This window comes from Pleurodeles waltl, chromosome 12 (assembly GCF_031143425.1).
Source record: "Pleurodeles waltl isolate 20211129_DDA chromosome 12, aPleWal1.hap1.20221129, whole genome shotgun sequence".
Lineage (NCBI taxonomy): Eukaryota > Metazoa > Chordata > Amphibia > Caudata > Salamandridae > Pleurodeles > Pleurodeles waltl.
Window position 1 is genome coordinate 355,528,998 of NC_090451.1, and position 25,153 is coordinate 355,554,150.

At 48.0% G+C, this 25,153-nt stretch overlaps 1 protein-coding gene across 1 annotated transcript in view; it reads right to left on the reverse strand.

Moving 5' to 3' along the window:
• The window catches only part of LOC138267129 (putative ATP-dependent RNA helicase TDRD12), a 924,858-nt gene that overhangs the window by 802,273 nt on the left and 97,432 nt on the right, over nt 1-25,153 (reverse strand). Inside the window, exon 4 of the mRNA XM_069215983.1 lies at nt 24,196-24,332. Coding sequence (XP_069072084.1) covers nt 24,196-24,332 — 137 coding nt within the window. The remainder of the gene's footprint in view (nt 1-24,195; nt 24,333-25,153) is intronic.

The following is a 25,153-nucleotide window of genomic DNA, read 5'->3' on the forward strand; positions in this document are numbered from 1 at the left end:
GGTCAGAATGAGGGCCTATATGATTGTTCTGAGGAAGGTGGGGAGAAAATTATGAAGGCCACTGAAACACTTTGATGCATTTGTGAGACTGGATCTGCTGGGACATGCTATATTTAGACTCAAAGTGAAGAAACAGTCTTTGGGCATGTTAATATGATTTGTGGGACAGAAATGTTATGATAGTCAAGGGTGGGGTCCCTTCCTTTGCATCTCCTGCATGTTTAGTTTTTTTTTTTTTTTGGTGGGTTATTGAACCGTGGAATTATTTGTTTTTGTGGAATTTGTATCTATTATTTTGTGTGTGACAATGTGGTGGATTCCATCATTGTTTTATGCGACCAACTAATGTATTAAACAGAAGTTTATTTTTGTAACCCTTTATTACTACTGGTCATTTTGAGAGTGAGGTTGATGGAATAGGCATGTATGTATGGAATGGTTGTGTCCCCTTGAGACAGTGTAGGATATGTGAGCTATATAGCCAAGGGGAAAATTGATATATTTTGCAAATAATGTCTTGGACAGTAGCTTTAATGAGATTAATACATTTGGGTTGACAGTAGCATACAAAATGTTTTCATTTTGCAGTATAACATGCTCTGGTTGTGGGTCTATGATCTTCCATCATGAATGTCCATACTTTCCGCAGACAATCCGAAATAACCAAACTCTATGACTTCAGGAGCCATATCGCAAGGTTGAGTGTCTTGGGGTTTAGAGGTCTGATCTGTCATTGATTTTGAGTGAGAAGGTTTGGCCTTTTGGGGAGCTTCTTGTGGATGACTATTGAGAGGTCCAGAAGTGTGGTGAACCATGGCTGATGCACGTAAGTGGGAGCTCCAAGGATCATGGTAATCGATGTCTGCCTGAGCCTCTGAACCGGAAATGGAATGAGAGGGAGAGGTGGAAAACCGTACTCCAATATCCCTGACGGCTTCATACATAGACAGTTGCCCAAGGATAGAGGGTGTGGATACCTGGAGGCGAAGCTTGGGTATTTGCTTTTTCTACTATGGCAAAAAGGTCTTTCTGAGGAATTCCCTACTTTGCGAAGTACGATTGAAGGACTTGCAGGTGGAGTTCAGTTCCCATTCATGTACTTGTTGCTGCATCCTGTAAAGCAGGTCTGCAATGTCGTCGTCCATCCTGGGACGACCGTGGCCCCACCCCTCCCTTCTGTAAAGAATACATGGCTCTCATGTTGTCCATGTGGAATAAGATAACCTTGTGAGGCAGGTGATAAACGAATGCTTTTAGAGCCAGAAAGACTGGCTGAAGCTAGAGGTAACCGATATGCAGGGATTGATGACTGAGATCCCAGAGGCCCTGTATTCACAGATCACAGAAGGTACACAGAACGCGTAGACACAGACATGGAGCGAGAGTTGGAAATAATGCCACTGCTTCTTCTTGCTGTATTCCTCAAGGACAGTGACCAGGACGAAGACAATGATAGTACGTACCACAGGCTAGTACACATAGAAAGAAAGGGCACAGTTACACAGCAACACACTCTCAACCCCTCCCACATCCCAAGTCATATGCCATAACACAATGTACTTACCAGACAAAAGCCAACAAAGACCTGCACCAATGTACACACATGTGCACACCACACCCCCACAGTGAAACACTGAACAACATCACAATATTGTGCCAACAGCACTTCTGGTCACTTAAAATGTATTTCATATAACAGAACTAATGTCCAAATAAGGCCATTGGCCACTCCATCGATAAGTCCCTGAAGGGCAAATATAGCTAAACTTGACACGCACGTGTGCAAAGGGTACACCACTGGGAAGGGGCATCAATCAGGCAGCCAGGAACCTCAGGGAACAGGGGCAGGGGGTGGCAGGGTTGGGGACTTAGGTCTGGAATGGGGGGGGGGGGGGGGGGGGCTTAGGTTTGGGAGGTGGATGGAATTTGGGCTTGCCCTTGGAAGGAGTGGGGGTGGGCCTGGACTGGGGGGTGGCAGAGGGACCTGGGGCAATACGGGGCCTCTACCTCCCTGAGGAAGGGGCTCAGTGAGGGAGGACTGGGGGGGGACTTAGACGAGGAAGGAGAGGACTGGGCAAGGACATGGACACATTTAGGGACAAGACAGGGTGGGCCAGTGGGTTCAACCAGGTCAACACAGGATAGGAAAAGCTTCTTAGGTGCAGTTGGAGAGGATTTGAAGGAGGTCTGGGAGAGGAGGTTGAGGGAGTGCTCGTACCAGGTGTAGGTGTGCTAGATGTGGATGCAGGTGCCTGTATAGTATGCTGATGTGTGGTTGATGTGTATGGTGTGGATGTGTGCGAACATTTGAGTGTTTTGGGAGGGTGGGGGTGGACACAGTGGAAGAAGACAGGCTGCCAGTGTAGATGGATGTTGTCTGGGTGTCTGCAAGTCTGGTGAGTGTGCTGCAGGTGTCTGTAAATATAGTAGTGGTGAGTGCAGGTGTGGTGTCATGGGTGCATGTCTGGATGTCAGATGTTGTGGTGACTGCATGAATGGGGGCAGCAGCAGTGATGGAGGGAGCAGTGCGTGTGGGTGTGAATGGTGAGGTGAAAGACAGGGTGGCGTTTGACACACTGGGGGGAGTGGATGTTGTGTGCGCTTTGGTATGTTGGGTGTGTGCCTGCCTGTGGTGGGAAGTGTGATGCTTGTGTTTCTCTGTGCGCTTCTTGTGTGTTGATCTGTGTGCATGGCCGTCTATGTGTGCTTGGAATGGGTAAAGGGAGTGGGGTGCTGGAAGGGGTAGAGGTGGTGGGAGTGAGGGACGGAAAGACCAGGGACAATGGCTGCCGTCAAAGAGGAGGCCAGAGCCTGAAAAGATATCTGTAGGCCAGACCTTGCACCGTGAATGCCTTTCAGGTATGCATTGCATTGCTGCATCTGGGATGCTAGCCCCTGAATGGCATTCACAATGGTCGTCTGCCCTACGGAGATGGTTCTCAGGAGGTCAATAGCCAACTCCGTGAGGGCAGCAGGGCTGACTGGGGCAGGGGATGAGGTGCCTGGTGTGAAGGAGACTCCCACCCACCTGGGTGAGCAGGCACGGGCAACTCGGTGGGGAGCAACTGGGAGGGCTGTGATGGCATGGGGGTGGGGGAAGATGACAAAGAATGGGTGGGCCCAATAGGGTCTGCCACCACCAGGGAGCTTCCAACGGAGGGGGTATCAGTTACTACCTCAAGTGGTAGTTGCCTCCCCCGTGGTACTCCCCTCGCCCTCCAACACACTGGTCCCCTTGGCGTCGGTCGACTGCCTCCTTGGAACCGTGAGCTGGTGCATCCCCAGTCGCTGGTGCCTCAGCTCCCTCGCCAGATGATGCTAATGTACACAAAGGACACAAGAGCGGGGAACAAAAACAAGAAAAAACTATGTAAAATCCTGAATAAATGTACATTTTGGGTCACACACACTCCCACCCAGGTCAGGCATGTACCCTCAAGTAGAAACAACTTAAGTTATGAATGTGCCCCTGACTAGTGGGCATGACCCCAGAACACTCCAAATAACCCTCATGAAACACGACCCTGATACACTGTGTGAAGTACACCCATGAGAGACCATGCTCAGCCAATGCACTTACAAGTCCATAAGGCCACAATAAATACCAGATGACAGAACGGGGACCCCTCAAAGGCCTATAGAGCCTGCCAAAACTAGCTCTTACACCATCCCAAGGACTTGGAGGGGGCAGGACTGCAGGGACACACCTGTTTAAGTGCCTATCGCGAAAATGCATACATCCCACAGCACCCAAAGTGATATTACAACAGTGTTGCTACTCACCCACTTGTGTCTGCTGTGCTGCCTTCAAGCGCCCATCCAAATCTGGATAGGCCACCGCCAGAATGCGGGCCATTAGGGGGGGTCGGTGTGAGACGGGCACCCCTTCCCCATTGGGAGGCCTTCCCCAGCTGGGCCTCTCTGGTCTTCCTGGCCCAGTGCCTCAGGTCCACCCACCGCTTCCTGCAGTGGGTGCTCCACCGGTTGTAGACCCCCAGGGTACACACTTTCCTTGGCAATGGCTTGCCACAGGCCTTTCTTTTGATGGACACTGACCTGCATGGGACACACAGAGCAAAGAAAAAGACGTCTGTATGGGTGCCCCGTATACAAATGCCATGCAGTTCTATATTGAACAGCCATTTTTGACATGCATTTGAACAAATTACAGGCAGAACATGCCAAACAACCTACGGCTGGGCAGTCGCACAGGTATCCGCCACAATCACACACATCTACGAATTACAGATGGCAACTCACCTCTTCCTCTGGTCGCCCATACAACTTCGCATACAGGCAAATGACCCGCAACCACCAGCTTTTCAAGCTCCTCCACAGTGAAGGCTGGGGCCCGTTCCCCTGTGACACACGCCATCTCAGGGACCAGAGTCAGAACACAGCAGCACACGCAGTGGAGTACTACCCTTCACGTAATTCAGGAGTCAAGTGTGAAGAGTCTCACAAAATGGCGGTAGATACCGCAGCGGTGTGCATCGTCACTGCCAGCGGCGATCAGGATTGGTCCAGGTTCCCCATTGACAACCATGTAATCCAATGATCAGGTGCACGGCGGTGAACACCGCCTTCCGCCATGACAACTAACATCAGCGGAATGAAGTCACTTCCAATCTATCTTACCTAGATTGCAGGAGGCTGCCATTTTGCTTTCACCACGTCTCCATAGCCTTGTCTAGGACCTCATCCATGACCCCATTCTCTCTCCCCTTTGTCGCTTGCGGACATGATTCTATGATCCCCAAATGTACCCATGGTTGGAAGTGTGTCCAAGCTGTGATGCCATTATGACAGAGAAACCTCAGCACACATTTGCCTGACGGTGTACCTCATTCTTTCCATTTGTGTGCATTACCTATGTGACGCATTTTGAAAAGTACAGTGACATCATGTGATGAAAGTGTATGTTGATACTCAGAATGTGTTCTTTCCTCCCACATAGGTACAGACCCATGAGGCGAAGGAGGGCCCCATCTGTTTACAGACCCCTGGTAGAACTGGACACTATGAAGGAACGTCACATCATCACATACAGACTCAATAGAGCTACAATCCATGACCTTTGTGCATTAATGGATCCTGTTCTGAAGCCAGCCAATCGGAATCCGCAAGGCAACTGTGAAAGTGCTCCATTTCTTTTCCACAGGCTCATTTCAGGTGACAGTGGGCATGGCTCTCACAGCCAATGTTCAGCCTCATCCTGTCCAAATTCCTGGATGCCTTCGTTCACCACTTGCAAACTTATGTCCAGTTTTCCCAAAGGGCTGGGCTCCCCACCATCAAATCTGGATTCTATGCCTTCGCTAATATATCCCATGTGATAGATGCCATTGATGGAACCCACATAGCTCTCATACCCCCAATAGTGAATGAACAGGTGTATAGGAATCGTAAGAATGATCACTCCATGAATGTACAATTGGTGTGTACTGCTGATCAGTACATATCACATGTCAATGCCAGGTTCCCAGGATCAGTCCATGATTCTTTTGTCCTAAGAAACAGCAGCGTGCCACACATGATGGGACATCTACAAGGGGACAGAGGGTGGCTCATAGGTGAGTGTGTGTAACTCTGGATCAGTCACATAGCTGACAGCCAGGCTGTATGCAAGTAAAGGCAGTTTGTTCAAGCCCTCTTTCGCCCACTTTTGCAGGTGATGCTGGCTACCCAAACTTGCAATGGCTCCCGTCACCTCTGAGGAATCCCAGGACAGATGCAGAGAGTAATTACAATGAGGCCAAATGGCGTACTAGGAGGGTAATAGAGCGCACTATAGGACTCCTGAAAGCAAGATTTTGTTGTCGCCATCTTTCTGGGAGATCCCTGTGCTATGTCCCTGACAAGGTGTGTAAGATAGTGTTGGCCTGCTGCATAACTTGGCTGTGAGGAAAGCTATCCCACTGTTAAGAGGAGGATGCTGTTCAACCAGCCCTGCAACCTCAGAGAGGGGATGAGAGTGATGGTTAGGAAGAAGAGGGGGAATATCTCAACTCCAGGACTCAGCTAATCCGGCTATACTTCCAGTGCCTAAAGTACTGATCAATGATGCTGCTGTCTTCACTGCATAGTTACAGTCTGTCTCATGCAATATGTACTGTGGTGTCTTATGAGTGGCAACGCTAAATGACTAAAATGGCATGTGCCAGGGAACCCACTATTAGGTACAGTGTGACATACTTCAGACACTACAGTGCGTTGGATCCCTCCTGCAATAAGTGTGATGATGATAGCAACTGGCTAATGCATACATAATCACAATTGATCTCATATTGATGAGGGCCATACAATTTGAGTGCATAGGTTTATTTATTCAATGGCAATATATACATAAGTGTTGGGACAGTGAAAGGGAGTGGGCACATGGTGAAAAGAAAACACTCGGGTACATATGCTCAGCTGTTGGTTGCACTGGGTTTTCGTCCATGGGGCCATTGGAAGATGGTGTGATGTCAGTGGCATGTCAACATGGTAGCTGAGTGCCACACAAGGGAGACAGTTCAGGGCAGAGTCACTTCCTGGCGCTGGAGTTGGTCTTGGCTGGTGTTTCAGTGGCCTATCTGGGTCTGAGGGCACGTTTGCGAAGGTGCAGCTGGGCTGCAGGGGTAGGGGTACTGGTTTCCTGTGTGTCCTCTGGCAGTGCCACCAGTCCAGTGGATGCTGCAGATGTAGATGGCAGGCCAGTTTCCTGGCTAGTGGTAGGGGCTTGCAGATGAGTGTAAGACTCAGGCTGGCTGTGGTACTGGTGCTGCAGCACCCCTGCAATAGAGACCATGGTGGCATTGAGCTGTTTCCATTGCTCCATGGCCTCCAGGTGGTGTGCTATCTGCAGCCTCTGATCCGGCTCCAGGGTGGCCAGGATCTGGCCCATCCGGTTCTGGATATGGTGGTATACTCCCAGGACTTCAGATATCACCTCCTGGGCTGCTGCATCCATCCTTAGGCCACCTCCCTGGGCCACTGATGCCCTCCCACAGGCCCTAGTCCCCTGTGCCTGTGTCCCCTGCACAGGTCTGGCAGTCCCACTTGCAGTTGGCCTTTCACCATCCTGCCTGTTGGTGGGTCGGGAGTCTGGCCTCTGCACATGTGGGAAGCCAGTCCGTGGCCGGGAAACACTGGTGTGAGGTCGTTTGGCCAGAGCGGATGATGGTGGCTGAGTAGTAGGGGTATCAGTGGTATCCTGGGTGGGGCTTCTGGAGAATGACAGTCTTGGACTGTGGGATAAGTCAGGAATTTCCTCTGTGTCCAGACATCCCTCTGCACTTTCTTGAGTAGGGCATCAGTCCACAGGTGGAGGGGTGGCACTCCTTGACGTCTCCGTCCGGGGGCATGGATGGTGGTGCCTGTATGTGGGAGAATAGACATGTGGGTATCCTGTACTTTTTCAGAAATTGCTACACTGTTCTGCACTATTTGATGCTTATATTCCCCAGTAGTGGCATGCAATGTTCCTTTGTGTACATTTTGTCGCATTTTTTGTGTGGGGGGGGTGGAGGTGCATTGTGGGTGCTCTAGTGCCACTGGTATTCCATGCAGGGGTAGGTGACTGTGCACAGGGTGCTGGAGGAAGATTTGATTGTGGGATTCTAGGCACGCAGGGAACTTGGATGTGGGTGTTGTGGACTGGGTGGGGGATGGGGTGATACATGCATTACAGGTGTGGTGAATATGAAGATATTGTAGTTGACTTACCAGAGTCCAGTCCTCTAGTGAGTCCCTCGGGGTGCAAGATTGCTAGGACCTTCTCCTCCCAGTCGGTGTACTCGGGGGGAGGAGGTGGGGGACCACCACCAGTCTTTTGTACGGCGATGTTGAGCCTGGATGCCACAGACCGAACCTTCCCGCGCAGGTCGTACCATCTCTTTCAGGTGTCGTCCCTTGTGTGCGGATGGTTTCCCACTGCGTTGACCTTGTTGACTATCCTCTGCCATAACCTCATCTTCCTGGCCATGAGTGTCTGCTGCACCTGTGCCCCAAATAGTTGTGGCTCGACCCTGAGTATTTCATCCACCATGGTCCTGAACTCCCCGTCGGTGAAGCAGGGGTGCCATGGTATATGTTGTGGGTGGTGTGTTGTAGGTGTATTGGTGAGGGTGCTGTTGTGTGGTTGGGTGTGTGACTTGTGTGATGTTGAGTTCAGTGTTTGCGTGCTGTGTTGTCAATATCTGTTGTGCAATTGGCGTTGCAAAGGATTTTGGGGTGTGTATGAGAGTGTTTTATAGTGTTGTGGATGTGTATCAGGTGTGTAGGTTTTAAACTTGCCAATGTGAGCATTTGTTATTTGTGGGTTCCACTGCTGGCCGTGGCGGTCTGTACCGCCAATGGTCATTCGGAATTCACTGTCCGCCAAGCTGATTTGTGCATCATTATTTGGTGGGTGGATCATTTGTCAGCATGGCGGGGGTGGGGTGTACTGTCTTTCTTCTGTTGTTGACCCTGGCGGTGGGTGGGTGGAGGTTTGTCTTTTTGGCATCATTATTCTGCGGTGTGCAGTCCACCACCACTGGCGGTCTTCTGACAGCCGTCAGCACGGCTGTCGGCAGTGATTACCTCCAAGTTCATAATGAAGGCCAGAGATTTGTCGAAACATGTGCGAGTCTCTCAAAAAGTGAACAACCTATGGTGACTTGAATAAGAACATATTCTTTTGGTTTTTTTTAAACATATTTGTTTACTGGTATTTCAGATGGTACATCATCTTATTCACAGGATCATAACAGGTTACATGTCACCTTTACATGACAACTTTGAAACAGTTAACAAGCACTGCTATCGTCCACTCTGAGGGTTGTTCCTCACAGAACTCTGCCTACAAGGTAATAATCGGTGGTGGGGGTCGCCAGTGGGTCTCCGGTTCAGAGCGGCGAGCTCGTGCATGATCGTGCTGGGAGGTCCTGGAGGGGATGAGGTTGCTATAACCCTAACTCCGCAGGTTAAGCAGCCCACCTGCAAGGTCATCTATAGTTGCCTCGAGATTGTCCCATTTTCCCACCACTTTTGCCCATGGGGTGGGGGGCTATCGGTCTGTTCCTCAACCCTCTCATTTCTTCCCTCTGGAGTGCCCGCCGTTTGTGAGAGGAGGCCTCTTTTTGCATGGTTAGCCCCCACTTTTTGCCTGATGTTGATGTGTTCTAGAAGATGGTAGTGTCCAGGGCCCCTGCTAACCAGGTTCCGTGGGCCAGAGCTCTTTACCTAAATCTGTTGTGATGCATGGCACAATTGGATACACTTTTAAATATCACTATAAGACCCTATTAAATGGGTACCCCAGTACCCAGGGCAAGAGATATTAGGAGTAGACCATTGGGGGCAGCAGCACTGATCGTGCCACCCCCAAGGGTCCTGCACCCAGCACTGCCATAGCAGGCTGCATGTACTGGGGCAAACCTAGAAGGATAGACTCGACATGGCGCACTCTGTGTGTGTCCTGTCCACCCCAAACTGCATATAATAAGGGTAAGCAGGCCCTCTAGCAGGCCTTCAAGACCTAAGGCAGGGTGCGCCATATTATGTGTGAGGGCATAGCCGCATGAGCAATATGCCCCCACTGTGTCCTTGACAAACCAAAGACATAGTGAGTTAACAGCGCAGCCATTTTAAATCCATGTACTGGACACTGGTAAAACAAGAGTTTCCCCAGTTACATGATGGCTACTCTGCACCCTGGGTTGTTTGGTATCAAACAACTCCGAATATTAAATCCAAACTGGTACCAGAGTTGGATTCAACCCTAAATCTACCCAGGGGTCACCTTAGAGGTGCCCCCTGAAAAAGCTAACCCTATGGCATAGTTGCTGAATGGTTCCATCCAGCCTGCCACATCAGACAGCCAACAAACAAACCTGGGGAAGAGCCATGGCTCTCTGGTTTGTAAGACAATGCCCTTCCTGGGTGGAGGAGCTAACACCCCCTCCCTCAGGAATGTGCAACACCCTGGCAGTGAGCTTCAAAGGGCTACTTCCCCTGAAACTCAAGCCCCCAGGCGTGCTGCTAGCAGTAGAAGGCTTCCCCCTTTGAAAACCCCCACTTTGGGCAGGAGCAAAGGTGGAAAACCAGACAAAGGGTTGGAGCAGTGGTCTCACTGAGCATGCACCGCCCCTAAGGGCTTGCATGAGAAGAGGACCCTCTATTTCATTTTTCTACATGTTGGAATGGAGGAAAGCAGCCAATGAGGTTTAGGAAAGTGACCCTTCCCACAGGAAGTGGTCCCTGTAGTGGGTGCAGCCACCCAAGGGTAAGTGTCCCATTGAACACTACCAGGTTCCCCCTAAAACACCCACTAAATTCAGTATCTAGTGGGTTCCCCTAGACCAAGAATTTAGATTTCACAGGAAGAAAGAAGACTGCACCGAAGAACCAGGATGAGAACCGAGGACCTGCTGCACCAGAAGAGGCTCCAAGACCCCTGCTTGCTGCACCAGAGCCCAACAATCACTGCTGCGGAGGAGCTGACCACTGGACCGACCCCAAAAGCCCCAGAGGACCTCCAGGCTTCACAAATAGCCTAAATCTCCCTTCTGAGTGTAGGCACCACTCAAGAAAATCAAGAAACCTGCAAAGGACCAACAAATCAGTGAGAGTCACTTCACTGACCGGCCAATATCTCAGTGAGCAGAAGTCACAGCCAGACCAGACGACACCGACGACCGCCCAGATGTGGCCCACAACTGTGCAAAGTTTGGTGGCACTACGCCCTCTAGTGGCAGAGCTATGCCAAAACCCTGGGTACTGGCCAGCTGAGGTCAGACAAGCAGAAAACCAGCTCCCCCAGAGCTGAAAAAGGATCAGGAGGAAGCCCCAGTCGAGGGGCTTCAGTAACAGCCCGGACCTCCGATCAGTGTCCCCGCTGTCTTGTAAGCTGCCCTCAAAGAGACTCACCTCCAGCGGACTCCGTTGCGGACAGCCTCCAAGACCTCCACCTGCATCGCAGGATCTGCTGTGTGCCCCAGGCCCCAATACCTTGCAACCGACAGCCCAAGGGGACCCCAAGGCACCATCTTTAAACCTGCAAACCAGCTCCTTTACCAAGTGGCCCTGTGACCATGCCAAGAACCTCTCCAACGCTGCTCCCGCTGGAACCAGGAGCCACCAGACACTCTCCAGCTGGCATAAGTTGCCCACTGACTGCTGCAGCCACCCTGTAAGAGAAGAGACTGGTGAGATTTTTAGTGCATTTTAAAAGGTGACTGTGCATTGATTCCAATGGTGCGTGGGTACACACAGAAAGTCTAACTTTGCTAAAACGTCAAAAAGTCATAACTGGAAAAGTACTCAAAATATTCTAAATATCTTGATCTTAAAATTCATATAAAAGTATGAAGTGTTTTTTTTAATAAATTCTGGTCTCAAGTTATTCATTGAGTGTGTGTGGTGCATGACTGGATTTGTGAGTACAGCAAATACTTAGCACATCTCATGGATTAGCCCAACTGCTCGAACAGCTACCTTAAAAATTGGAGCATCAGGTGCTCTACTATTTACCTCTGGAAACCAACTTGTAGTTTCCCAGACCCTCTGCACAGTTTAATCAATTTTGTACACTACATTGAGGGCCAGCCTACAACACCGTTCTTCCGCACTGGCCCATTAAGTAACGTTTGCCACCCATATGCTCGACATAGGTCCGTTTCTATTCTTCCTGACCATCGCTACCCTCCTTCGTGCTAGTCCCAAAGCCAGGTCAACAAACCTGTTCCACATCTTTTTTTGTTTTGGTGGGGTGTGTGGAGGAGGGGGGGGGGGCTATCGAAAAGTCCCAGTAAGCAGACAGCTGAGCCATTATCCATCTGCCTGTGTAGGGTGCTATTAAGTCTAGTAATAACCTTCCCCCAGAAGTGTTGCAACACCGGGCATCCCCAAGTCATATGGCAGAAGTCTGCGTTGTTCAGCTGGCGTTGCACCACATATCCATTTATCCGATTAATTCTATGCGGGTAAGATAGGTCCTATGGACATAGTTATACTGGATATACTTCAAGCATGTGTTTCGTGAGATTTTGTATGGGTATGCCAGGATTCGGGTCCATTCAGTGTCCGTCATCTGTCTACCTAGATCCGTCCCCCATTTACATCTTAGTCCTTCCAATGATCGGTCTATCCTCCCATTCAGGGCTCTGTAGAACCACGTTATCAGGTGGGATTCCCCCACCCCCCCCAAGAATCAGCATGGAATGTAGCTGCAGCAGGTTCCTCACTTCAGTCACCCCACATGGCTTTCAGGGTTCTTATGATGTGCCTCAAATTAAGAACTGGCCAGTGACTAAGCCTGTTTGTTCCGTCAAGTCGCCAAAGGGGATCAACATCCCTCCCTTGTACAGGTCACCTACTGTTGTGATCCCCACCTCTGTCCACTGTTGTAGTGGTCGTGCGGTAAAAGAGGAGCAGGGTTCACCATGTGGGAAGCCAACTAGGCAAAGTGGTGAGGAATAGGCTTTGTCGTGTGTGTTTGGCTAAGTGCCCTACGCCAGGCTGCAAAGGCCGCGGCCACCAGTATACTCCATCCAGGGAGGGCCCGCTTCCCCTGAAGTAGGCAAGCCAGGAGTTCCACCCCTTGGGAAGGCCCCTCATCTATGTTGACCACCGAGGGGTCCGACCCATTGAGCCAGCTCACCAGCCACTGAAGCTGAGCTGCTGGGTAGTACAGCTTCAAGTCCGGTACCCCAAGCCCCCCTCCCCAGGTGGCAGGCGGAGCGCTGCCAGGGCTACCCATTGGCGCCTCTGTGCAAACCTCTGATCCTCAGTGCCAGAGGAGGATCCATCAGCTTCAAGTCTCATATTTTATCTCCTTGATAGGGAACTACAGTGTCTAACCTCTAGAGCCCCTGAAGCAGTCGCCGCCAACTGAACATCTGAGGTAGCTACCATGCCCCAGCACCCCCACTGAACCCCATTCTAGCCACTGGTAATATATGCTCATCCCACTCATACCTTCTCATGAGTCTCAAAGAAGGCTTAACAGCCATGCATTACCTTCTACTTCCAAGAAGGCAGCATATATTGGAAATCCATCACCATCAACTTTTGCTCCACCCCTTCAAAGGATTTGCACTACTGCAATTTTGCTGTGTAGTCGGGGGGGCGGGATCCTTATCCTGGTGTTATCATGCTTGAGGTCCTGGGTCTGCTGAGCCCTTCTCAATATGACATGTCTAAGTAGTTCAGGGCCCACGATATAACTGGGCAGGCCGAGTCCCCATGAAGTGGTCTATGAGCCCAGTTGTCCATCTCCAGCACAAAGCAATTCAAGAGCTCAGCCTCTGAAATCCAGGATTTAAATCAGTTCATGAAGAATTGTTCTGGGTAGGGGCTGTCTGCTTCCTCTAGGACTAACGAAGTGCAGATTATTGTGCCTCGAGGGGCCCTACGAATCTTCAGCCCGCAGCTCCTTAACAGCTGACAACTCCCAATGGGACCTCATCTACTTACCCATGAAACAACCTTGTTTCCACACTCTGGACCTCTGCCTCACTGTTGCGGTCTGCTGACTTACAGATGCCCTTGTGCCACGGGGATACCTCAATACTCACTCCTCTGATCAGAGTCTACAGATCTCCTCCGTAATCCCTAATGGCCTAGAAGAGAGCCACTGACGCGACTGCAGCAGACCTCACCCAAGCAAAGGCTCCTGGTGAATTTGTCTATTTACCTGTGTTGAGGAGCCAAATCGTTCCGAGTTCCAGAAGGTTGATATGGAAGTCTGACTCCGCCTCTCATGTGGCCACCCCATCCCAAAGAGTGATGCATCTTTCACTATGGTGATCTCTGGTTGGGGAAGGGAAGAGGGATTAGCCCTTGACCCAATCGCCGTTTAAAAGTCACCACTGCAGATCATGCGCAGTCCCTACAGAGATCTGCACCATGTCGGAGCGATTTCCCTGATGCTGCGCCCACTGGCACTTCAGGTCCCACTGCAGAACTCCCATATGCAATCTACCATGAGTCATTGGCAGGATGAAGGAGGCCATGAGGCCCAGCAGCCTCAGAGTCTTTCTCAACAAAATCCAGGATAAAGGCTGTAACATCTGTATCATGGCCTGAATATCTTGGACTCACTGCTCGGGAGAATAGGTCCAAAACTGCACTGTGTCCAGAATAGCTACAATGAAAGGGAGCATCTGAGAGGGCACCAGGTGTGACTTCTGCATGTTTATTGTGAACCCCAGTCAATGTAGGAGGTTCGTCATAGTCTGGAGGTGGGAGACGTTAGCCCGGGGTGAGCTTGTCTTCAATAGCCAGTCATCGAGGTTGGGGAAGACTGACAGCCCTAACCTGGGCAGATGAGCTGTGACTGCCACCACTTTGATGAACGCCCAAGGAAAGCTGCTAAGGCCAAAGGGGCACACAGTGAACTGAAAATGCTCATGACCTACCACAAATCGTAAGTAACATCTGTGGGCAGGAAAGACAGGAATATGGAAATAAGCATCCTGCAAGTCCAACACTACCATCCTGCCTCCTGGGTCCAGGGCAGGTGGGACCCGAGCCAGAGCAAGCATTTTGAACTTCTCCTTCCTGAGGAAGGGACTGACGGACCAAAGGTCGAAGGTAGAGCATAGGCCCTTGCCTTTTTTTGGCACTAGAAAGTAGCAGGAATAGCAACCAAGACCTACTTCTGGCACAGGGACCCTTCTCTATGGCTCCCTTGGCCAAGACAGCCGTAACCTCCTCGCTGAGATGTGCTAGGTGATCCTCAGTCATGCGATCACAGGATAGTGGCATGGAGGGGTATTCTTCAAGAGGGTGGAGAAGCCCCTTGAACGATCTGCAAAACCCATCTGTCTGACGTGATGATGGTCTAGTGGGACAGGTGATGGCAAAACCAGCTGCCGCCTTGTCCCTGGTGGGAAGCGCCAGATTAGGAAGGCATGGAGGCTGGGGCAGAGGGAGGCCACTGGCTCCCAGATCCACACGGACACTGGATCCCATGTCCTTGACCACACAGATACTGTGCAGCATGGCAAGGAACTGATCTGTCTGGGTGCCCTTTCCGTAGCTATGAAAGGGGCAAAAAGCAGACTGAGAGGGACAAGGGGCAGCCGCGAGACCAAGTGACAGAGCCTTAGCATGAAACTCCTTAAGTCTGCTTTGTCCCCAAAGAGACTTGTGCCATCAAAGGGCATGTCCATCAGATTAGATTGGACATCCTCTTAAAAGCCGAATGTATGTAACCAGGTGTGGCGTCTTAAAGCAACCGTTGACGCAACTGATCTGCCCAGAAAGTCAGTCGTATTCAGCCCACATCTGATGGTGAACTTCGGCACGTCACTCCCATCAGAAACAGCTTAGGAGAGTATGTCTCGCCCCTCCTCTGGGACCTGTGGCAACACTTACACCCATACTTTATGGGACACAGTCCTACAACGGACCAGAAGGCATGTGGTGTTCACTACTCACAAAGCCAGGCTGGAGGAAGAGAACAACTTCTTCACAAGATGGTCCAGCCTCTCCGATTCCCTACCCGGGGGAGCGGAAGGGAACGCACCATGGGAGGTTGAGGCTTGGATGACCAAGCTGTCAGGGATAGGGTGTTGGGTCAGGAAAGCCGGGTCGTTAGGCCCAGGCCTATGGCGGCGGGTGATTGTCCTTTTAACAGGGGCCCCTTCGCTGGACTTGGACCATGCTCCCAGCAGGACATCAATGAGGGCTTCATTAAAGGGCAAAAGGCGTTCTGATGTTGAAGTCCCTGCTTGAAGCACATCAGTCAGGAGATTAGTCCTGAAAGACACCAAAGGTAGCTCGAGGCCCAAGACCCAGCCACTCTTACCATCAAGGAGTAAGAAGCTCCCTACTCCGTAGCCACAGTACGGGGAGAAAGCATACCAGCATCAGATGAGGTAGCCAACCCGCTGGCTTCACCCAGTTCCTGAGCCCCGTCATTAGGATCTTCCAGCTTGTATTCTAAAGGTTCCACTGACCCCTCCATACCCTCACCAAATTCAGACTCATAAGAATAAGGGTCGAAATCCAATCTAGAGACCAAAGGCTCTGCACCATTGACAGAATCTGCATCAAGTGATGTTGTTCTGGGTTTGTGTGGGAGTTGGCGAGGAGTATAGGATCGATGCCGCTTGCAGGCCTAGGCAGCTTCAGGAGCGTTGATGCTTGAACTGACATCAGGGAAGGTCAAGGTACAACAGACGCCGGTTCGGACCCTTGTATACCCTTCGGCGCAGAGGCCAAAGCCGCCAGGGTGGAACCCAAAGGTGCCCCTGCCAAACCAGTTAGACCTGGGGGGTCTCTAACAAGGCAGGCTTGCCCAAAACTGAGGTGTGTGTGGCCTCGTAAAACTTGGGAGTTAGGCAGGGGTGGCTCCACTCTTGGGAATTAAGGGAGGCGCAGAGCAGACCCAACAGTAGGCTCCAAAGACAGAGGCCTAGAGCAAGAACGCTCTTTGTCCTGCGCTGCATCGTCCGACCAACAAGGTGAAGTCGAAGAGCTCTTGTGCTTTTGACTACTACTTCTTACCCAAATGTTCCGAAGATTTAGAATGGGACAAAGAAGAGTGGTGCTGGTGGCTCCGCAAGCAGTCTCGGGACCTTCTTTCCAACCGAGACCGGAAGAGAGGAGGAGCTGGATGCCGGGCCGCAAGCAGCTTCAGGAACCGCTACCTCAAAGCCTTCTGGTTCATGGGCCGGCAGTCGGAGCACGACTTTGGATCACACTCCAAGCACCACAAACACACCAGGAGCGGATCAGTCAGGGACATGTGGTTACTGGAGTCGAAGGGCTTGAAACTGGTCTTCTTGGACATCCTCGATGCACCTGAAAAGTTTAACAAAAAAAAAAAAACCTTCAACAAAAAGTTGAAAATCCAGTCAAAAAGCAACAGCCAACCACGATGCCAATGACAGAGGCGGAGTCAACCAATGCCATGAAAAGGCATGCAGGAATACTGCTCAAAGGGAAAAAAAAAAATTGGGATCCAGGGAAAATTCTAAGGTGAGCATTCTGCCTCAAAGCCTTCTGGTTCATGGGCCGGCAGTCGGAACATGACTTTGGATCACACTCCAAGCACCACAAACACACCAGGAGCGGATCAGTCACGGACATGTGGTTACTGGAGTCGAAGGGCTTGAAACTGGTCTTCTTGGACATCCTCGATGCACCTGAAAAGTTTAACAACAAAAAAAACAAAAAAAACACCTTCAACAAAAAGTTGAAAATCCAGTCAAAAAGCAACAGCCAACCACGACGCCAATGACAGAGGCGGAGTCAACCAATGCCATGTAAAGGCACGCAGGAATACTGCTCAAAGGAAAAAAAAAAATTGGGATCCAGGGAAAATTCTAAGGTGAGCAATCTGCAATTAGAAGTGTCTATAAGTTAATCTTGGTAAGCCACTAAAGAATTATCTTAGAGAATTTCATTAAAATCTCGTTGATGCTGTTCAGGCAAGTTGTTAATGAAGGAATGCATACCCTCACATTTCTCTCATTAGTAAAGACCAAGGAAAGGAGTGGCACTTGTATTTTTATTTATGTGGCATGTGTTCCACATACTTTTCACCCTACAGCATCAATGCATTTACTTTCACAATCTGGAGGAGGCGTTGTCTCTGGAGCCAATGCATGTTTTCTCACAAAGGTTACTATGACAGAGTCCGGTTGGATTTGACTTTTAGAAGTCAGGATCTTGTTGCAGTGCTTTATATTTCTTTAGCAATCCTGGAGCTGCTGCCTTGAATTTTGCAGGTGTCAAGAATGTGTCCTCTGCTATAATGAGCAGAATGGGGGCTAGTGGCAAGAGGCGATTGGGAGCTGCTCTATGTTGTACAATTTCAGGAATTATTGAAAGTTGGTTGCGGAGCCTCCAAAATGACGTTCACTTTAGTGACACCCCTTAGTAAAACTTCCTGAAAAGTGGAAAAGTCATCTATCAGAGAGAATTGAGATGGTAATGTCGCTAGTGAAGTTGGAGTATAAAGCGTAGTAATTCTGGTTTGTCGAGCGCGGTACAGATCTTATGAGATATCTGTGTCGTTCCTTCTCTAGAGCATGGCAAAATGAAGGAGTTGGTTTCCTCTTAGAGGGGTTACTGAGATAGGGCCAGACACCACTTCTGGCAAAATATTTAAAACGGCAGAGGCTCTGCAGTGGTTCAGAAGTGGTTCCTCAAATGGAATGACTGGTTTTAGTGGCTTTAATGGCAATCCTTGAAAATCTGGTGTTATTGGATGAGTGGTAGAAGGGGGAGGCTTAGATAAAGACCATTTTTGTTTTAGGTGTAGTGACAAAAGTGGAGGTTGAGAATCTTGGAGCATCCATACTCTGGTGTTCCAGTAATATAAGTTGTAGTGAATGTAAGGAAGGTGAAGAGGACAGTGAGACTATAGACAGGGAGGGAGTTCCAGACATGTCTGTTGAAAACTGCATTCTCTTTGATGTCAAAGGAGATTGAGAGCTCAGTCTATGCCATTTTGTTCCTTTCAACAACCAATACATCAATGATGACTGGTGGCTTGGTTTCAATGACAGACAAGTAGACTACGGCTGAGTTAGCTGATGTCAAGAGTACCCTTCGACACTGAGCAATCTCTATGTGCCGACACGGACCAATGCAGCTTCTTTGACAGCTATCTTCCCTCCCCGCTCACAACACTACATGGTATCAAGCCTTTGCTTGAACGTGAACAGGTAGAGTCAGATGCCCTGGTGAGACATACATTAGACGTCCAGCCAGAATGACAGAGTAATGTCGTTGATATTCTGACAACCTCTTTTACTTAGATCTCCCTTTGTGGGAGTCTTTGTAAAGAGGGGACAGGTGAAGATGACCTTTCAAGTCTTCTCTTCTTGGTCAGCTCATCCCCTATTCCTGTCTTCCAATCAGGCCCCAAGAGCCCAATGCCTTCAGTCTCAGTTTTTAAGACATCTTTTTACACATCACAATCTTTGAATACATGTGTTGAATATAACTTTTAGAGCTTAAAAAAATAAAATAATTTTAGTTTAAACAGAGGGGTTCAAATCTTGCATGTGCTCAGCAGGTCCTGATTACATGAGCCAGAAGAAAGTAACTGCCTATCTGGCCTGCCAGTAAGCTGCATTGTAGGTAAAGAAGATGCCTGAAGTATTAAATGGACAACATTGTTTTTCTCTTCCCACAATGAAAGCACACCAGGCCACATTTTATTTTTCATCTTGTAAAAGGCTGGCTGAGTATATGAAGTACACCTATAGGTGAGGCACCCTGTACTGAGTCCAGGCAACCCTTAGTGATAGCGTAGGTGGCTCTAGATAACCAGGTTTTTTGATTGAGTAGCTGTGGAGAGCTGCTAAGGCTTATCCAGGAGGGTGTAAAGAGGCTGCAAATACCACATAGGTCAGTCAGTGAAGTACACACAGAAAATAATCGCACCAGTATTAGAAAAATATGTACATTTATTATAACATACACTCTCCTAACCAGAGATATGGTCACAGGAAAAAATACTTAGCAACAGGTAAGTAAAGGCATAAAATAACATGGGCCCCTATTTTGGGAGGGAGTGGGGGGGTGAAACCATATACTGAAGAAAAGAAAAAAACATTGTGAAAATCACTCCCAACCCACACTACCACCCAGGGACACTTAGGACTGAGGAAGGGCTAAAACCCCAAAGGTACGTAGGTAGGATTCCCCAGGCACCCTTGTGCACAGTAGAACTCTCAAGTCAGTGTCCGTGGGATGTCAAGGGGATTGGACACTAACTGCAATGACCCACCTATCAGAGTGGGTCAGGGAGGTCATTCACCTGGACTAACCAGTGAGATGCTCACAGGGGGCTCTGCTCATCTTATTTCCAAGATGGGAGAAATCAAGTGGCCAGCTGGCAGAAGTCTGTGCCCCTCCCTACGGGAGGAGCTGGACATGGGGGTGGTGACTCTCCTCTCCTTTGTGTAGTTTTCCACTAGAGTGGTAACCGGGGGTTCCTGTATTGGTGCAAACTGGTTTATGCAAGGAGGGCACCAAATGTGCCCATAGAAGCAGTCTGGTGGTGCTCAGAAGCACCCCATCCGAGACGAGAGACACCTTTTTCTGAGGAATTGGTGCTCACACCTCTACCCTATAGAAAATCCTTTGTTCTGCCTTCCCCTGCCCAATGTAAGTTCAGCAGCAAGGAGCACAACAGTGTCTGGGGCTCAGCAGCAGCACTGACTGCCATGCAGGTCTTGCAAGGCTGCACAGGCAGACATGGGGGATCCCCTAGGGAACCCCCAGAGTACATGGTATCATTGTTAGACTGCTGTGATTATTTTGGTATCTACACCTGTTTTACTCCATTTAATGCTCATGTTCATATTTGTGTGTGATTTCGTATGAGATCTGGGAAGTGCCTTAATAAGTCACTCAGACTAAGAGTGCTGCATTCTTTGGCTTTGTTCCCCCTTAGTTTGAAGCCAAGCAGAACACTAGGGTTTGTAGGGGCACCTCTATTCATGCAGGGATGCCCTCACACTTAGAACCATGCACCCTGCCTTTGGGCAAAAGGGCCAACCTTAGGGGTGACTTACAGGGTCAGAGTGCAGTGACCATGATAAAAGACAAAACATATATCTGGGGTGAAAGGTGCATGCACCATTTCACCCCAGACTTCAATGGCAGGCCTGCGGTCACAGTTTGCATGGGCCCTCATGGGTCGCACAATATGTGCTGCAGGTCATGTGGGGGGCCCCCGGTGTACCAATACCCTGGGTACCCACGTACCATATACTCAGAACTTAAATGGGTGCACCAGTATGCCAATTGTGAGATATAAAAGTTATATTACAAATAAATTTAGGGGAGAGAGCACAGACACTGGGGTCCTGGTAAGCAGAATCCCAGTGTACTACACACACTGACACGGCAAAAAGTGGAGGTAACTATGCCAGAAAGGTGCTACTTTCCTACACACCTTTTCAAACATTTATCTCTTTTCTGGACAGTAAATGCTGCAACGGAGACTTAAAACTGGTATTAAGATTCATTGCATTTTGCATTGCATTGCACAAATTTACTCTAGTGTTTATGAGTAGAAATTAATATTGTTTGATGCAGAAGGGCGCATTAGCGCAAGTCATCACTAGTGGTCTACTTCAAAGTGAAGAAAAAGGGTGCAGTATTTCAGGTCAGCAGAAAAGATGGAGTAATGTAAAGTGTTACTAGATTCCCTGTGCACTCAGAAGATTCTCCCACATCTGACAAGATAATGGGTTTCGTTTTCGCCTCCCCTACTGCAAACTTTTAAAGGCAGCCCTGTGCCAATAAACCAACCCCAAAAAGAATATAAGTAGTGTTCTATATTTAATACCCAATCACAAAAAGGCAACAACCTCCCTGGTCTATAGTCTCTTATCCGCTCATTCAGGAATTATGGACCCTTATTGTGGAGGGCTTGGTGCGTCAAAGTAAAGGATTTCAACATTATGCACTTGAGCACTGGAAGCCAGTGGAGCTTCTAGCGGAGATGAGATACTGACGACTGCTTATGTAGCTTGTATAAAATGCAGATCACCATATTTGGACCACCTGCAGACGCTGGCTTAAGTACTCTGGTATGCACAGGTACAAAACATTGACATAATCCAGCCTAAATAAGATCTAAGAGTAGGCGGAGAACCCAGAGGCAAGATTTTACATCCGTTGAAACCTCGGCACTGAAGAAAGGCCAGCGACCTGTCCATCCCGGGAGGGGATTCAACTAAAACAGAAGAACCTCTATCTTGTCTGGGTTGTACTGCATTTTGTTCCTCCTCAGTCAGTCAAGCAGCACCTTTAGGCAAGGAGCAAATGTTTCTCTGTGCAGAGTCCCCCTCATAGGTGAGCAGGAGCTTCGTATCAACCGCATAGGACATGATTTTGATGCCAAAGGGGACAGATCACTATTAAAGAGGGTAGGGCTCACTGCGGAGCCCACAGGAACACCCCATTTCAACTGTTTGGCTTTGTAGGAGCATGGCTTTATCAAGACTACCTGCTCTCGTTTCCCCATAAAGGAGCCTAGCTACCCTAAGGCAAAGCTTGCCACAACCAAATGTTCCAGTCTTGGAGGCAAAATACTGTAGTCCACTACATCAAATAGGTACAACAGCACCAGCTCTGCTCAGACCAGAATCCAGGCTAATCCTAATAGATTTACATATTTTGAGTAGAGCTGTCTCAGTGCCACGTCGGGCTCGAAAGCCAGACTGGAATGCATGTAGCAGCTTGTTATAAGCCAAAGTAAGGAGTTTGCAGCTTATCACTTTTTCTAAAATCTTAGTGGTTGCGGGCAATAATGAGACCAAATGTAAATTTGTTAGAACTTCCGGATCTGCACTGGCCTTTTTAAGAAGGGGGACAACATTTGCTCTCCTCCAGAAATCTGGTATTAGACCCGCACAGAGTGAAACAGAACAGCTCTTGATAGACCGGGTCAATGTTGTCAGCTATAGACCTTAGTATATTAGGTGGGAAAGGATCCTCAGGAGACCCTGATCTGCAGGTGGCAAACTGCTCCTTCAAATGATCAGTTGTGTTGGGTAGAAAAGACCTCCGCATCATTTCTGCTGATGGCCCTTAAATGTCTGCCTGTCCTGGGGCAGAATCCAGTATACTAGGTATCCCCCAGGATAGCCTGGATTTTGGATATCTTATCTTCAAAGAAATCACGTAGTCCCATACATTAGACTTGGTTAAGCTTGGGGAGCAGGGACTTTGTTTCTAGCTTCATGGAGCGTTAAACTATCTTAAAGATCTCCTTGCCGTTATCGTCTGTCTCTCCGATACATTACAGTAAAAGGAACAAGTCTGTTCCAGTGATACATGTGTATGAATTTCAATGCAGATTTCCTGGCATAAACTTTCAGCCATTTCATCATGATGGCTTATTAAGAAGTGCAAATGGCATCACTATCTTCACCTGTGCAGAATTCACAGCATTTGAGGAGTTAAGCGGAAGACCCAACGATCCTGCTAAAAGAGCAGGCCCACCCTATGCTGCACTGGAAGAGGATGCCAAATGCCAAGAGATCAACATGCACTTCCTCCTTGTCCAATCTGTGGCTATCAGTTGGGCTTGAACCTCACACACCTTCCACAGAACCTTCAACAAAAGTTTGGAAGTGGTGGAAAAGTGTACATAAAGACCCTGAAACCAAATGGACCCGAATCCTTACCCCACGAAACCATTCAAAGGGAAGTGTTTTGCATAAAACCAAAGACATTTCCTGTTCTGGGCCATGGGGAAGGGAATTACTAATAGAAATCATGAACGTAAGATGATTGCCTTTATCACTTTGAGGTGTAATTACCATTTGTGGTAGTCTCATTACAGACAATCAAGCAACTGCAATCCATTAGTGGGCACTTGCAACATGTACCCATAACTGGCAAAATTAGCTGTAGCTGTTCCAGCTGCCAAAGGTGAATGGCCTCCTAACAAAGTGTCCATGACCAAAAAAGCTTTGTCTTGATATAACAGAAGGTGGTGATTTTATCCAACAAAATCTGAATGTTTTGCCTGAGAAGGGAGGCAGTCAACCAATTAAGGAAAATAAGAATTCCATACTATCACAAACTATATATGTATATTAATTCCCAAAAACATTATTACTGATCAAACAAATTTACTGTCACAAGCCTCTCTCCTCTTTTTGTAATAAAACAGTTGACAATAAAATTCAATAAGAGAGGGACCGGTATCTTGGTGTATTTTGGCCTCCTCACCTATAAATTAGTATGACAAGATTAACTCACTTGACTGTGCAGCAAATACATATCTAAATATTATATTTTTGTATAATAAATTAACATTGTCACGTCGTCAATGCATAAGCGTAATAGGTCAATTTAAGATCAATGTTAAATATGTTCATCTCAACTCTATACATCTGTTTGCAATGCAATGTTAAATATAGTTTACAAAACTGAAGATGCTAAGTCTTCTTCGAAAAATCTTGACCTTTCTTTTTCTGCTACGTTTACCTCACTATTCAGTGTGTTACTTATAACTTGGTATTTAACTTAGTTGTATCACCATTATATACTAAAACATTTTATCTCAATTTGCAACTGTCATATTTGCATCTATAATACTTTTGCTTTTCGACTTATATAAAAATAGTTAGACATATTGTATTAAGGTTAGTGATATTACACTTGAAACAGGAACATCATTGCATATTATGTGGTATCAATTTGGTTTACAAGGAAAGCTTGAACAAAATATAAGCTTCTTACCTTTTGGTTTTCACTGGAACATATTTTGCATAATCCACAAGAAAACATTCTGCTAGGAAGTCATCTCCACTTGACATGAAAGATTCTATAATGGCCCTGCACCAGCATTTGAGTTCGTCAGAAAAAACAGCACAGACCTAATAAAGAATTAGTTAATTGCTGAAAGCATGAAATCAATAGAATATGAACACATTTTTTGAAGAGGCGAGCAGGAAAGACTTCAACATATTAAACAGTATCTAATAACACACGGTTCTCAAAATGTAATGATTATTCAAATACTCACATAACATGCTCTTCTTCCTTACCCCATAGCAGGCCCTGCTTTGAAAATGCTTTGATACAAAAATAAAGGATGCTTTAGCTCAGAGTTATTTTTAAATGCCCCTTAAGTTTGTCACTTCGCTCAACGTCAACATCTATGGCTGCAACAGTTTCATATATTTTCACTCAAACGCAAACAACATGACTTGGCAAACACCAGGATGATGGCTGCAAAGATGTTGTGGAGGTGGCAAGGACACAGTTTTCAAAGCTGCATAAACAATTTTTCGTTACTCCAATACTCTGCTCTTCTTCACAACCTATAATATAGCAGACGGGCCTAAAATGACAAACATGGGTTGCTGACTACTCTAATAATGCTTCCAGTTGTCCACAAAAGTAAGGAACATTCTTTGCTTTAAATTTACATTGAAGTAGATGCCATATAGGGGTTACAAAAAGAACTCTAATAACTCTTTATGCAGCTATGGAATGCTCTTTTGCAAGACAACCTCTGAACATTTTCTTAGCCAAATCAGGTTTAAAGAAAAAAAGGTTTCAAGGTGGTCTCCAACCCAGATAATCCGTTTCACAAGCAGTATAGGGAGTATTCTGTGATGCTAAAGCATAGACGGGTAGACAAAATTATCTTCAAGGGCTAAAATCCATGATTTTTAGCTAAAGCCTTCAAACA